Source organism: Furipterus horrens, unplaced genomic scaffold, assembly GCF_987537825.1.
Source record: "Furipterus horrens unplaced genomic scaffold, mFurHor1.1.pri manual_scaffold_10, whole genome shotgun sequence".
NCBI lineage: Eukaryota > Metazoa > Chordata > Mammalia > Chiroptera > Furipteridae > Furipterus > Furipterus horrens.
In genome coordinates this window covers 54,346,124-54,361,687 of record NW_028327180.1, presented here as the reverse complement: position 1 = coordinate 54,361,687, position 15,564 = coordinate 54,346,124, and the positions used below count along the sequence as shown (strand labels likewise).

General features: G+C 42.5%; 1 protein-coding gene across 1 annotated transcript in view; it reads left to right on the top strand.

Annotated features, from left to right (window-relative positions):
- The window catches only part of EBF2 (EBF transcription factor 2), a 185,555-nt gene that overhangs the window by 112,523 nt on the left and 57,468 nt on the right, over positions 1-15,564 (top strand). Inside the window, exon 7 of the mRNA XM_090288992.1 lies at positions 12,630-12,711. Coding sequence (XP_090145118.1) covers positions 12,630-12,711 — 82 coding nt within the window. The remainder of the gene's footprint in view (positions 1-12,629; positions 12,712-15,564) is intronic.

Genomic DNA, 15,564 nt, shown 5'->3' with positions numbered 1-15,564 from the left:
CTATGCTTAGCGGACAACACCCTGGAATATTGTTAGCCTTATCTGAATGCCTTTTGTATCAAATTCTTGACCTGATTTTTGTCCCAGTTTCTCTTTTATATCAACTAGGTTTAGTTCTTCCTTTAAGAAAAAAAGTTTTTAAAATTTCTAATGAAATCTCACTAACTCTACTATGAGGAATATAAGAAAATCTATTTTGCTAAGGCAGCGACAGAATATTGAAATACCTGGTTTTAAATTTTTATGTGGGTTTGGCAAATGCAGTCTGAGAGTGGCTAACATGACACTCGACCTAGTGTTAATAGCCAATGATAACTCCATATGTACCACCTGCTACCTGTCAGGTTACACGTTCTTTCTTTTTCCCTTTTCTGGCATGAAGGTTACATTAGCTGTAAATATGGGTCTTCATGGCTGGAGCAGAGGCGGGCTGTGATACTCTTCTGGATGAAATAGAGCTTTGATGTAATTATTGTCTTAGTTTCTTTTCTTCAGTCACTCCTTCTCTCCAACTCACTTCCCCCCATCAACCTCTATGAAACCCTTAAAAATCATAATATACCATCTTGAATTTGGGAACTGGAGAGAGAGAGAAGAAAGGAGAGAAAGAAGGAAGGAGAGAGAATGAATCACAAGCATAAACTAGGATGTTAATGGAGGAAAATCCTCCTGCAAAAAAATAAAATGAAATTTTCTGGAATGCACTGATGAGGGGAAAAACCTATTAGCCAGAGATGTGAATTTGTTAACTAATTGCTTTACACTGTAGTGTTTGAATGCCACATAGTTATTCCTTCCTAATAACTTGTCAGGAATTTCTCAAATACCAACTCCACATGGATCACAGTGGCTTCCTCTCTACTCTCTTCCACTATTACATATTTTGAAATAAGCTGGGCAAAGCTGAGTAAAATACCACCCCTCAAGAAACCCCCAAAATCCAAACCTCAACCCAACCACTTGCTTGTCGATGTATGCATGGGACTTGACTGGGTGGGTTGTCCGGCTCTTTCCACCCTGAAGCTCTGTTCCAGGTGGTGTGGAGGGGGATCAGCCCAATGCTCTGTGGGAGGCATGGGGTGACCCTCTTTTCAACCCTGAGTTTAAACATTACACACTTTTGTGCTTTAGAAAAATAGACCCACACACATTCCCTAACTACAGAGAAATCAGATTTCCTACTATAACCATTCAAAATGGAGTATGGAGAGTTCAAAAGATAAGCACAAAACATCAGGATGAGTTTTCTTGAAAACTGAAGGCATTGTCAAAGCTTTTCATGGCCATTCATATATTTTTTGAAAGAAAATAATTTTAACACCAACTGACCTGGAGTCTGCACGATCCTTCCCCATGTGGGAAGGCCCCCTCCCCTCCACACCCCCACTATTATTAGGGTTTTCTGGACCCAAGGGTAGGTAGGACAACGACCATGTCCAGCTTGAAGCAATTAGAGGAGCCTGAGACCTTCGTCTTAATATCTGAGAGGGAGGGATTGTTATTTTTTGTTAAAATAATTAATTAATCATTTATTTATTAAAAAAAGAAGAAGAAGAATATATGAAAGGGTGAAGCGGGAGAGCTTGTATGTACGAATCATGGGCATGGATTTGGTGGGGGATTGCTGGGGGAGGGGGGTGCTGGGTGGAGAGGAGCAAAAGGGGAAAAATCGGAATTATTGTAACAATATAACCAATAAAATATAATTAAAAATAATTTTAGCCTCTTATTAGTATTATTATTCCAGCTGTTGTCATGTTCCTTCTGCGAAACTACGAAAGGCACAGAAAGCTTCCTTTCTTTTTGGCTTTTAAAAGTCTTCCTGCCCTGACTGAGTGGCTCAGTTGGTTGGAGCATTGTCCTGTGCACCAAAAGGTTGTGGGTTCAATCCTGGTCAGGGCACATGCCTAGGTTTCGAGTTTGATCCTGGTGTGGGCACACATGGGACACAACCTATTGGTGTTTCTCTCTAACATTGATCTCTCTCTCTCTCTCTCTCTCTCTCTCTCTCTCTCTCTCTCTCTCTCTCAAATCAATAAGCATATCCCCAGGTCAGGATTTAAAAAAAAATTCTTCCTGAACTATTTAATCTCTTTAGATGGGGACTAATGCAAAGGCTATGTATGGTTTGACTCAGAAAAACTGCCCAAATGTCTTATGTTTCTAAACTCTCCAAGTAATAACATTACTTAGCGCAGAAAAATGATTGCAGCTTTTTCCAGGTGCTGTCAAAGTATTTTTCCCACCCTGGTTAGCCATTGCAACAGCCCCATGAGGCAGTGTTTTGGGTTTTCCTTCCAGACAAGGAGACGAGAAGGAATCCAAGGTGATTATCTCAGGGCAGAAGCAGAAGCAGAAGCTGAAGCTGCCCCTCACTTGGCTCCTTGGCATCTGCTCCTCCTGGCTGTGGCCTCAGACCCGTGAGGAGCTAGTAATCTTTTCACCTTTCTTCTCAACTCCCAAGCTCACTTATGGCCTAACTTTGTGTGTGCGTGCATGTGTATGTAGAGAGAGAGAGAGTGTGAGAGCGCCAGCATGAGAAGGTATTTTAGTAGGTAACGAAGCAGATAAAGGAGTTTCTATTCTGTATAAAAAACTAAATTGGCAGACAGCCAGGCACATTTAAGTGGCTCTCTCCCTGTGGCCTAACAGTCTTTGGCCACACATATGAGTGAGTTTGCTAGGTGGAAGGGCCAAAGGGCTCGGCATTTTCTCTAAAATTATTTCTCCTCTCTTTGGAGGTTTAAGAACTTTCCCTGCCAGAACATGCATTTCCCACCTTCTCTCTTATAGATTTGTTCTCAATTTGTATGACTATCTATTAAACTTACATTGGCCTTCTAGATTCTCATCATATTTAGAAAGTCATCTACCTATTTCTTGAGCTCTCCTGATCCTGGTTTATTTTTTGGGTCAACACTATATAGTTTTTTGGGAGGTAAAAGTATGCAGCTTCACATTTCAAGCGCACAGATGCATACGTTTCTTTGAGACTCTATTCTTTAGCTTTTAAAGAGGGTCCCTCCATTGTAATCATTACTGTAAAGATGTAGTACTAATGGAACTTAATTGTTTTCATGAGACGCTTCTTGGATGTTTTTGGCAGCCAAAATGAAAATGATTCCAAATACCATCAAAGGGGCTTATAAGCACCCAGTATGCTCAGAGTGTTTTGATATACAGTGGAGTGTTAATATCATTATCTCTCCTAATGCAACATACGGTTACTTTAATCCTCTCCCGCCTCTGTGATCTTAGAAGATCCCACAGATAGAAGGCAAAGAATAAAATACTATATACAAGCAGACAAAGGGAGAATTAAGCACCATCCTCTGAATGCAATGTTTTTGAGTGTTCGAATGTTGGCTTCAAACATGGACCTTTATCAATACTGACTTCTGTATCTTCCATGCTCGTTTGAGTTTGTATGCGACATCAAACATACCTTTTCACACATGTTCTTTCCAGATTTTTTTTAACACTTACTTAGCAGTTTATAGAAGGAAGTGAATGATCTCCTCAAGCTGCTTACAAATTAAAAAAAAATCTGTGCTTATTAATTATGCAGGATTAGTCTAATTATAATTCAGCAAATTAATTAGCGACAGAAGGTGTTCTGAAACATTGGAGTACATTTGCATGTTAAATGGAGAGGCTAGTCCGTAATATATGTAAATTTATGCATGGCTTCATAGTTTAATTTAAAAATTTGCAGCTGCATATGGTATGGGAGCAGGTGAAAAGTCAGTTTTAGTTTAATGATGCTAACAAACATTGGATGGTGTCCTGTCTTAGCAAGAGAATGCACTCCTATCTGCTAATCCACAACTGTCAGAAGAATATAATATTGCATAGGTGCTCAAAGTCAAGGTCATTAGTGAGTGGACACATAGGTGCAATAGGTATAAAGCTGAACCCTGCAGAGAGGAAGCTGCCATAAGAGGGTCCCAAACTCTGAACTTGGTTTGCCGCTTCATCCAGTATTGCTTATGGAGTCAGCTGGTCTTCGTCTCAGGAAGGTAGCATTCCCGCCTGTGTAAACAGGGGTAGGTACCTTTTTGACTGACTGGTATCTGTTCTGGCAGGTGCAAAAGACTTGTCCAACCTTGATTCCCTTTCCAAACATTCACATTTGCACTTCATTTCAATTTCCTGGAGCCGTGGGAAAGTTATTACTGAGTTATGAATTAATGGTAGGGTAGAGAGTTTTACACACTGGCCTCAACCATCTGGCAAAACAGTAAAACCAACGGACCAGGCAGCAGCAAAGGGCTCTTGGTGTAATTGGTGTTCACTGCTCAGCCTAGCATAGATGCGCTTCAGGGGGAGGGCCTGTGGCAGGGGGGGAGGGGAAGGCAGCAGAAGGGGCACTAAGGAAATAGGACGGTAAGGACCCATTAAGCTGATGGCTGGCTAATAACTTCATTTCTCTCCTTCACCCCAGTAGTCACAGCATTAGAAAGGGAAATAGATTTGTATTCTAATTCTGAAGTCTCACTGAAAGATGTTTCCTGAACTCAGTAACATGTTCAGTTTCACTCAGTCACTTTTCCTTTTCTTGAGAAGAAAAAGGAAGGGATAAACACACACACAAAAAAGAAGATAAGGTTTGAAAAAAAAGAAAAAAAGAAAAAGAACTGGGCACATTGCAAAGAGCCCTCCAAAGACATTGGTATGAGAACAACTGGAATTACAAACATGCTCTTAGTGTTGTGTTTCATTCCAATTCAGGTCCAAAGAGTTCAATTATTATTTTCATTAATGGTGTCAGCTTTCCATTCGAGTGCAAAAACAAGGACTTTTCCTGAGAGGTTTTTCCCTGCCAGCCTCGTGGTGCCAAGTAATGGAATTCAGGGGAGTGAAGATGTGCCTAGACAAAGAGGGAAAGAATTTCAACTTATAACCCCAGGTTCTCAGAAACTCTGGTGTGTTGCTGGTCTGAAATAAGTGGAAAATCAAAGTGGCCTCCTTGTTTTGGCGCCTTGGCGACTGTCCACAGTCTGTTGCCTGCCACTTGAGCTATGGGAGACATTCCCTCCAAGGAGAAATCGTGCAATGGCTTTGAAATGAAGTCTACCCATACGGAGTCAGACTACACAGTGGGGAAGTTGCTCCCTCCTGGTGCCTAAATGAATACAGCAGATTCTACTCCGGAGGGCTTGTGTTTGGTAATGAAGGTGCTATTGCCAAACTGAAATGCCACTTCCAGGAGCTTGTCATGGGCGTGAATGCCCAATAGAAAACAGCCTGTTGCCAGTCAGAAACCAGAGGGAGGGTGCAAAACTCTGAACTCTTTCTGCCTGCCCATTGTTTACTGAAAACAGAGATGAGGATCTAGACCCACCATTTTTTGTTGGTTTTGTTCCTTTTCTGCAATCTGTTGTAATAGATTAATTACAAGGTCTTTTTTTTTTTTTAATCTCTTCCTAAAAATTAAGGGACGATCTTCAAGTGGAATATGTGTTTATACTAGAGAGAAGGAATTTGAATTTGTGGCAACTCCCTCTGGTAATCTTGTATGGAAAATGGGCCATTTTAAAATGAGAGGGGAAGAAGGGTCAATTCAGGGGCGTGGGCACAAGCGTGCCTGGTGAAGGGTGAAGGGGCCGACTTACTAGGCATCAGGGATCTACCCAAACGCTGTGCACAGATAACTATTCCTCACTACTGGCCTGGGAGGTCATGTTACAAAGGAAGAAAGTAAAGGTCCCTGATTTTTACAATAATTATTAAGTAAGCAAAAAATAATATAATTACAGAAGACTAGACATCATGTGGAAACAGCTTGCTAGGGACACCCTGAAGATTGAAAGGAATTACCTTGATGGTCTATTGAAACATCTCCAGTGTAGGAGGGTCTACTCTGTCCCTGGGTTAATGCTTTCAAGATTTAGCTTTGTTGACTTGATCCTCAAAAAATGTTTCCCAAGATTTAATTCAACTTCTGTTACACATTTGACTTCAGGCTTTTCCCCTTCATAGTTGTGATGGGCAAAGTCCTTGCATCTTCCTCAAATGCAAGTGGTCTTTCACATTCTTTGTGGAAGGGGCTGCAGCTGTTGGACCATGTGGGTTGTTGAGATGTCTTGTTTTCTGAATATCTGATAGGCTTGCTTATCTTCTTCTGCACACTTCACAATAGCCAAAGGACTCACACATAGCAAATGCAGACCCTGATAGGAACAAAAGACATTTTTTGCCTGTTGGCTTGTTTTGTTTTGTAACATGAAGAACTGTCATTTGGGGAATAAGGCGAAGGATGCACCATGACCCTCCATGTAAATCAATGAGATAATGGTCCCCTGAAACAGAGGGCAGCTTGGCAATGTGGCCCGCCTTCCCTTCAAAGGAAGCTTCACCAAGCTCTTGTCAGAGCAGTTTTCTAAGACTCAGACAAACTAGAATTACACTCTTATCTCTTCCACTTACTATTGAGTAACCTGACTTTTTGAGCCTTGTTCACCTCCCCTGTAAAATGGGGATGTTAATGATCCTACTCTCAGAGGTGAGAGGATTAAATGAAAGCATACACGGCAAATAACATGCAGTGAATGAATAGGGGCTGTTTATTATTATTATAATTATCATTGTAATTAGTCCTTCAGCCAAGCGCCGTTAGAGAGGTTGAGTATAGCTGAAAGTAAGAAAATTTATTGTTTAAAAATTTCTGTAAACTTAAATTGTTCAGACTCTGAAATGGTTGTTTATCGAACTAGTATAGGTGAATAAGCTATAATGTTAATATTCCATAGGAATGTCTATAGAGATTAAAGATTCTATACCTACTCTGTTTATGTATTTATATTTACTTTTTAAGGGATTGTATGAATACATGGATTACATAGAAAAATCAGCTTATAAAAATAAATACTTTGTTTAAGCCTAAAGAGACCACTCAATCAAAAATTTTAAGTCATTCCCTTCCATGGATGTGCTTGGGCCTTTGTGCCACTTCTGTCTCACCGAGCGGACCTCGGGGACAGGGAGCTCCCAGATGCCGCCTTGTCAAGTCTGTAGGGGAGTTTGACTCCCCAGCGTCCCTTTAAGTTTGTGAACTTAAGTGCGAATCTCATAAGGTGAGCCCTTTCTTACCTGGGCTGACACCTAAACTCTGCACAGATTTCTCAAGGTCAAGTCATGTCCAGGCCAAGTCTGGGCGCCCTGTTGCCTGTCGCTGTCCTCGGGCTGCCCGGGTGTGGGTTCTGTGGGAGGTTTTGGCTGAGGAAGGTGGGTTCTCTATTGCTGGGAGGTTCAAAGAGTCTATTACAGTTAAGACCCAGATTAAAGATGGAACATTATCACTGTGTTTTTCACTGGTGTCCAGTGGAAACCCATTCCTTAGGGGTTTCCGTGCCATATAGAGCAGAGCGAGAAAATGGCCTTCTTACTCTGCCCGATTCCCCAAAGGGATAAGCTTGAGAGGATTCTGGGAGAAGAGAAGCAACTCCTGTCAAATACAGTTTGATGATCCAGCCCATCCCTGCATCTGGTAGTGCTCAGAAATGCTCTTTTCAGAAGCACTCCCAAACAGTGGAAGCCAGTTGTATTTTTGATAGGACTCTGGAAAAGGAGGTTTCATAGTTAGTCCAGATAAATTGTGTTTTCCTCGAAAATCAATGGGCATAGACCTTTAAGCACCTATGTGGTTTGTGAGGCTGTATCAGTTCTGTATGTGGCTCAGCCTTGAGTGGTCCAGCCCACTTCTGGGGCCACTGTGGTGGAGAGAGGACCAGATACAGCAAACCTGGGCTTGGCCCTTGGGGCGGGGGCTGTTCTCTTCCCCATGGTGTATGGTTATGGCCATGTCATCACAGAGGTTGTTTCCAGGGTAGGCAGAACTAGATTTTTGTTAAGGGAATAACTTTCAGAATGAGAAGCATTTTACACATTATTTTGCGCAGAGTTAGGCTCTGCATAATGGTAGCTGTTGCTAGTGCCAAGTTCAGTCTTTTGGTATACATCCCTGTCTAATCTTTTTGTTAAAAGCTTTTGTGCCTTCCACAGTGCCTTCCTAAAGATGTTCTGTATTACAATTTTTGAGTAGGCACTAGGTTTTGGATTTCAAATTGGAGATAAATTGAATGGCCCCTTACACACACCTGGAGAAATATTATGCTGGGTTTTGTACTAGTCAGATAATTAGTTATATTCCTAGAATCTGGCATGAATATTAAGGAGTTACCCTTCTTATGACGTAAAGACTCCTTGCTGCTCCACCTCCAGCACATGTCTAGAGCCACCTGGGTGCTTTCCTTCTGTTCTTAAACAGTGCTGAGTGTCCTTATACTCCAGAGATTCGGGAGGAAGGAGATTTCTTGGATACTAGAGGAGCCTCTGAGATTGTACTCAGACCCATATTCAGAGGTCTCCACATTCATCTCAGAATCTGAAGAAACACATTTTGAATAGTTTGGCTGTGTGCTTCATGAGGACAAGGATTTTGTCCATCTTGTTGGCCATCATGCCTGACAATTCATGGCCTACATCGCATACTTAATACTTGGTCCAATGAGTGAGTAAATAAACTCACCAGGGGGTTTCAGTAGTGGCATTTACTTCTGTGCCACTGTCTTTGACTAATGTTTTCCACTTGGGGTGCTAGAGTCCCCTCAGTCTCCAAGAAACCAGAATCCTTTTTGGTTTTGTTGTTGTTATTGTTGTTTTTGCTTTTTTCAGACCATGTTTTCTGAAGTTGTTTTTTAAACAGCTATGATGAAATATTACTTACATACCATAAAGTTCACCTGTTCCAAGTGTGCAGTTCAATGGTTTCTGGTACATTCACAGAGTTCTGCAATCATCACCACAATCTGGTTGGTGCAGAGAACATAGAATGCTGGATGGAACTTGTTGCCAGAAACGCCCAGGTTTAAATTCTTGTTTCTGTCACTTACAAGTTGATCTTGGACAAATGTATACATTCTTGGTGCCTTGTTTTTCCAAGCTGTGAGATGATTTGTCACTCATAAAGTGGTGAGAAATCAATGAGGCAACGTCTGTCAAGAGCATAGCTGGGAGTATGGCACAGAGGAGGCGTTCAGCTGGTCTTCGTCTCCTGCCCTCTGTGACCCTGTACCCTTCAGGTTCTGGACCACACAGGAGGGTGCACGGGGCCAGAGCTGGCTCTGCCCTGTGCTATTCCCGAGCCACTGCTTCTCTCCGTGGAAGCATGGAGAAAGGATGCCACGGGAAAGGTGGATCTCGCTCAACAACCTGCCTGTCAACCTCACGATACCACCAGCTCTGGCCAAGGGCTCAGCCGAGATGCCTCATTTTCTACCCACCAGCCAGCCCTGCTTATTTTTCTTTTAGTTTCAAATCAGAGGGTCTGACTTCTCGCTCAGAAACCCCTGCAGCCATCTCCACCTGGGCTTCCATAAGTCCTGATCTTTCTGTCTTCAGTGGCTTCTCCCCTCAATGTAGCCATTTCTAGAGGGTTCTCAACTTGACATTTTTCTTAGCAATCCTAGAATATTAATGTTGAAAGGAAACCTAGGGATAATCCAGTTAAACCCTCTTAACAGTTGAAGAAACTAAGGCCCAGAGAGGTGAGGTAACTTGGTTACAAAGTTAGTTGGTAGCAGGGCAAGACTAGCCCAGCACCAGCCTTTCATAAATATTTGTGAAGGAACGGCCATTGGTATATTCGCTTGCTTCAGTTGAGATCTGAGGGCTTGAGTTCACTTTTTTTTTTTAAATTTTACTTTTCAATTACAGTTTACTTGAGTTCAGATTTTGACCCCACCTCTCTATTCCTCTCTAACTATAAGACAAGGATAAATGTGTCGTTGTTAGTGTTAGTCTTAAAGAATGAGATCAGATGTCCTGCAAATTGTACCGCATAAGTGGTGATAACATTTACGTGGTCAACATTGTGTGGAGAAAGTGAAAATAACAGCTTCCATCCTGGTGAGAATCTGCACATTTAGTCTGACTCTTGTCATTCATTTCGGTTTCCCATTTCTGAGTAGAGAGAGCTGACATTTTCTAGGCAGCTTTGGCTTCGCAGGGATCTGGACTCAGGGGATTTGTTCCCTGAAAGTTACCCTGTGGTTAATGGCTGGTTGGTTAGGAAAGGGTTCTGCACCAGGCCCTTGGGCACAATGCCTGGAAGGGTGCAGGGAGGGAGGTGGAATACATCAGTTAAAAGAAGGGGAAAAAAATTGGAGATGTCCATAAGCCCCAGAATTTCTTTAAATTAATTTTAGGTCCACCTATAAAATACCAGGTCATAATTTCTGGGGCTGGCCATTCAGAAATAGAAACAGCTGTGTGTCTTTTAGAAAGTACTACTATACGACGAAAGAGAATCCCGCCCCCACTCCCCGCCCCCTGCTTCCCCCCCCCACCCCCTTAACCTTTGTGAATAGAATGTTATATCTTTAGTGTGCGGGGCTGTGTAGGGTGCACGCTCAGACCCCAGGCCAGCAAACAGTGTTTTTCCATCCTAAGAACTGTTAAGGGTCCTAATTTAAAAATGAATAAAGCCTTTCAGCAGGCACCTCGTTTCCTTAAATCAATTAGATTTTATGTAAACATTTATCTCCTTTGCACTTTTTCACCCACCACACCATTCCTATAATAATGCCTTCCGAACATTAATGTTTTCACCAGATACGTTTTGGAGGAAGGGTGGGGTAGGCAAGGGGACGTGTAACACAGACAGAAAGCATTATAAGGAGCCCAGTTGTGGGAAAACTCCCCCAAATCAAGGAGTTAGTGAGAAAAAGCACTTGATTTACTTTTAGTGGATTTTTTTTTGTGGGGGGGGTGGTGATATGGGAAGGGAAAGGTAAATCACTGATAGGGGTGTTGGGGGGCAAATATGGTGTGGGGGTGGGGACGACTTCTTGGAGAGAGACTCAAGAGAGGAAAAAGGCAAGTTTTAAGTCTATCAGGAGAGAACCTCCGCTCCTGGTTGGTACCTGGAGATAGATGACTGCTGTTTCTCCTTTAAAAAAACAAACAAAATGTTTGACTTCTGATCCATCTTTTCTTAAATAAAAGCAGCTCCCGTTCTAACGTGCTCCAGTTGCCATGGGCAGACATCCAGAGCACTTTGGAGAATGGGGGCCGGCTGTGAATTCAGCCGCTGCGTAAAGAGGGGTGGGGGTGGGGTCTCTCTGGGCTGTCGTTCTGCAGGCCCCGGTGGGCCCTGCCCACCCCAGAGAAGGTTCAAAGAGAGATGTGAAAAGCAGATGTTGTAAAATAATGAAAAAATACTTAACTGTTATTTCTAAATTCGCACCCAACCTTATTCATTAGCTAGGGGTCAGGAACACTTGGTCAAATATTTTTAGCAAATCTGGAGGAAAAGAGACTCAAATAAGAAAAAAATGCTCTGAAGAGTGCAGCTCCCCTTCCCTCCTCCTTTATCGTTTACTCTTTATGTCTTTCCACCAGGTTCTTTTTTTCTTAGTGAGAAATACCATCAATTGGAACACTCTCTAATTCTTGTGTGTGATGTTTTAAAAACTGAAAATAAACAGAAGTTCAGCAGGAGAGCATCTCACTAACCGTTGCTTTAAAATAGAATTTTTGGAAGCATTGTTGATTTCTACTTATTTTTGTTGGTAAATCCTGGGGAAATGTATATCTTTTCCTTTAAAGTTCTAATTCAAGGCATGGATGTGCGAGTTCTGAAGGGACTTTGGGACTGCGGTAAAATTTCGTTGTCATAGTAACAGAAAGGGAAATAGGCCTAGCTCACCTGGGACTTGAGCACTGCAAAAGCTGTGTTTTTTTTTTTTTAAGGAAAAGGACTCTGCAAGTAAAATAAATGAAAAACTTATTGTATTTTTAAAACAAAATTGCAAACATTAAGTACATAAATGGCTGAAAAGACCACTTCTGCCATTTTTCTTGGTGGATGTACTTGTCCGATTAAAGATGGCTGTTTTTATAAATTGCACAAATAGTTCATTTAGCAGAGTATTGACTCAAAAAACATGTCTTACGAATGATGACCTCAGACCATTATTCTGTGCCTTTATATTTTCTGGATACTCTATAGAAGGTCTGAAAGGACATTCACACTTGTTCTTAATCATAATAAAACCCAGAGTATATCCTGCACAGACTGACTTTGTGTTTGTATGGTAACATAACATTTTCTGATTTTTATACACATCGGTTGAAAATATTAGGCGCCCTTTGTGTGTGAGGGTGTATGTGTGAGGTGTGTGAGCAGGAAGGTGTGTGTGGCCAGCAGAAAGCCACATACGTGAGGAACCCTGGGATTCTGGGTTAAGTCAAGCCATTTTTAACCCCCCCCCAACCCGACGCCCAGCAAGACATTTTTGCACAGCAGGAGTCACTGCTGCTTTTTGAAGACCTTTGAGGGGAGGGGCTGAGAGAGAGCCCTAGCAACTTCGGGGCGGATGTACAGACCAGAACCCAGCTTGTGAATCACTTCACAATCCTTCACAGTGATGGAGTTGACTTGTGACTGAAAACATCCAAATCTGCAAATTGCTGAGGGTCAGCCATGCTCCTGCGCGGGCAGGCCTGGCTGAAATTCCCCAGGCCTGAAATACAATAGCTTTCCAATCAAGTCTAATAGAATGCAGGGACAGTCTCTCCTAAAAACTGTTTACTGAAAAATGTAACACGTTGCTTTCTTTTCACAGATTCTTTTTAAAATTTTTCCTCAAGTGCAATCAGAATTGTTTGAAAACAGCGGGAAACCCAAGGGACATGAGGAGGTTTCAGGTAAGGGGCCTGCAGATCTTTCCTGGGAAGTAAGTCATCTTATTTTCTCTCTCCTCTCTCTTTCTTAGAACACATGATTCGCGGAGGCTGCCAACAATAAACAAGATAACTGTAAACGATAACCCTTATCAATAGTGTGGAGGGTTTCTTCATTTTAGTGCTCAGGCCTCTGCCTCCAGTGTCAGTGCCCAGGGGAGGGCAGCAACCCGAGCCAGAGATTTGATTTTAACCCCGCAGGCTGCCCTGGGCACACACAGCTGCCCACAGCAGGAACCATGTTCTTGATATTCAGCCACCTTGGGATTTCTCAAAGTGGCGGCTCTGTGCTTTCTGCAAGCAACAGCCTCTTTCTTCCCTTTTCCAACGATTAACTATTCAGTGGTCTCTCCCCGAGCCTCTTGGAGAGCAGCGGCCCAGACAGCCGTGGTCACTTTAAGATCGCCGCTTGACAACAAGACCCACGGGACAGTGACCCAGCTGCCTGGCAGTTAAATCTGCCACCGATTTCATCACCCTTGCCACGGATGTACCGAGGAGGCAGGCTAATAAAAACACAGAGCTGGCAAAGTGTGTCAGCTCCGAGATGAGGGGACTAGCTCCCCTCCCGCCTCCCTCCTTAATCTTCGAAGGACCCCCACTTAATCCGCCACATGGCTTTCCTGCCGCTCACGTCCAATGCAAAGCTTCAGTGCTCCCTGCCCCACAGAAAGATAAAAAATGTGTTCAACAATAGTATTCAAGCTTGAGACTTTAAAAAATATACCTGGCAGCAGCGAGAGAGATGGGGAAGAAAGTGAGGTAGGTTCTGGGAGGATGTGGGAAAGCCCGTGGGAAGCCAGGAGGAGCTGTCTGATCAAACTCCAAGGCTCTGCCGGGGCGCCGCTGCTAGGTGTATGTTGCCTTTTTGACATTCTTAATAATTTCTGAACAAGGGGCAGCGCATTTATTTTACACTAGACCCCACAAATTACGATTTAGGAACTGAGTCATGAAAGATCTCACTGGAGAGAGGAGGATACAAATACAGGCCAGAGAGAACTACTTGGAAAAAATAATTCTTTTTTTCACCACATCAAACAGTCCTAGTGGGACCGGGACATTTTTTGTTAGTTATTTAACACTATTACTAGCCTCACAAAAAATTAAACCCCTCCTCTCTCTGCTGTATGATATGGAGACATAAAACAATCTGTCTTGGGGATCAGGCAGGATCATTGTGCATGAGGAAGTTTATGGTTATGGAAATGTATATAATTTCAGTAAAAAAAAAAGTGTGACATTCAAAAGAATTCAAATTGTCTCAAAGCTTAGCTTTCACTTTTGGAAGAAAAGAGGCAGGAAAAGAAGCTGGCAATGTGGATTCTTACCATGCGTACTCTCCCATTACTTCCAAAGTTTTAAATTTGAGAATACACTGATAATCAAATTTGAAGAGGCTTTTAATAGAATGCCTTGCCATTTTATTTGTCCTGAATTGTAGAAATGTACTCACTGAGTAAATGCATGGTAATATTTCCTCTACTTCTATCATTATTTACTAACTGAGGTTTTCAGTGTGCCTGAGTTTTTAACAGAGTTACAATAAATATCGCTGATCTCAAAATGATGAGGGATTTTTTTAATCCTATAAGAAAGTATCTGACTTTTGCAGAGACAAGGGAAAAGGTCTTTTTAAAAAAGTGTGTAGACTCTATGATTGTCTATTTCCAGAGTAGAGCTAAAGACAAGTGGCAAGTTTGGTTTTGTTGCAGTTTTTATTGAAATAACATTCATATAACATATTCACCATTTTAACCATTTTAAAGTGTGCAATTCTGTGGCTTTAAGTATATCCACAGTGTTGTGCAACTATCACCACTGTGTAGTTCCAGAATATTTCCATCATCCCAAAAAGAAACCCATACTTCCCAGTGCCCTTTTCTCCCCACCCACTGGCAACCGCTAATCTACTTTTTGTCTCCATGGATTTGTCTATTGGATTTGTCTATTGCAGACTTTTCATATAAATGGAGTCATGTAATATGTAGACTTTATAGTGTCTGATTCTTTCTAGGCTCACCCTTGTGGTTCAGTACTTTTTTTGGGGGGGGGTTGTTTTTTGTTTTTTTACAGCTGAATAATAGTCCATTGTAAGGACAAACTGGTACAGAGCGAGAGAGGGTTCTTTCACGTGTCAACTTGGTGTAAAACCCAACAACTAGTGTTGAGGAAAACAGGCCTTTATGTACAGTATTCTAACCTGGGAAGGGCAGTGAGCACTTCACCTCAGAGCCCTGTTCTCCCACGGGACCCAGCACTTCCCTTGCTCCCCAAAAGGCTAGAAGCCAAAAACATGCCCAGAAGTTCCCCATCCCTTATCTGTCAGCTGTCTCCTTCAGGATCTGGGGTACGATGTCATCAGCCTCCGTATAACGGTCCAGGAAAATATGTGCTGTGTTGCCCTGGATCGTGCATGGTTCTCTCTTTGCCCTTTCAAAGCCACATAGTGTCCTCCCTTTCAAAGCAGCACAGTATACTCCCTTTCCTTTCCAAGCCACATGGAGTTCTCTCCTTGCTAAAAGGTCTGCCACCTATTTTTAAATCCCTGGCTGCGTCCTGTGACACGTGGGTGTGGTACCCAGTTCTGACGATTCACAGAATCTTGCATAGGCTCTGTGTGCTCTTTCCCCAGCATTCCATGGTCAATACCCCTCCCATCTTCTTGGGGCCTTGGAAGAACCAAAGCCATTTGCGTAACTGAGACACTAGCTACTAGCCATAGTCATGCAAAGGCATCTTAAAAGCTGTTCTCTTTTCCCATCCCCCAACCCCCAGGATCTAGGGATTTTTGCAGACTCCCACTCTGTAACAATA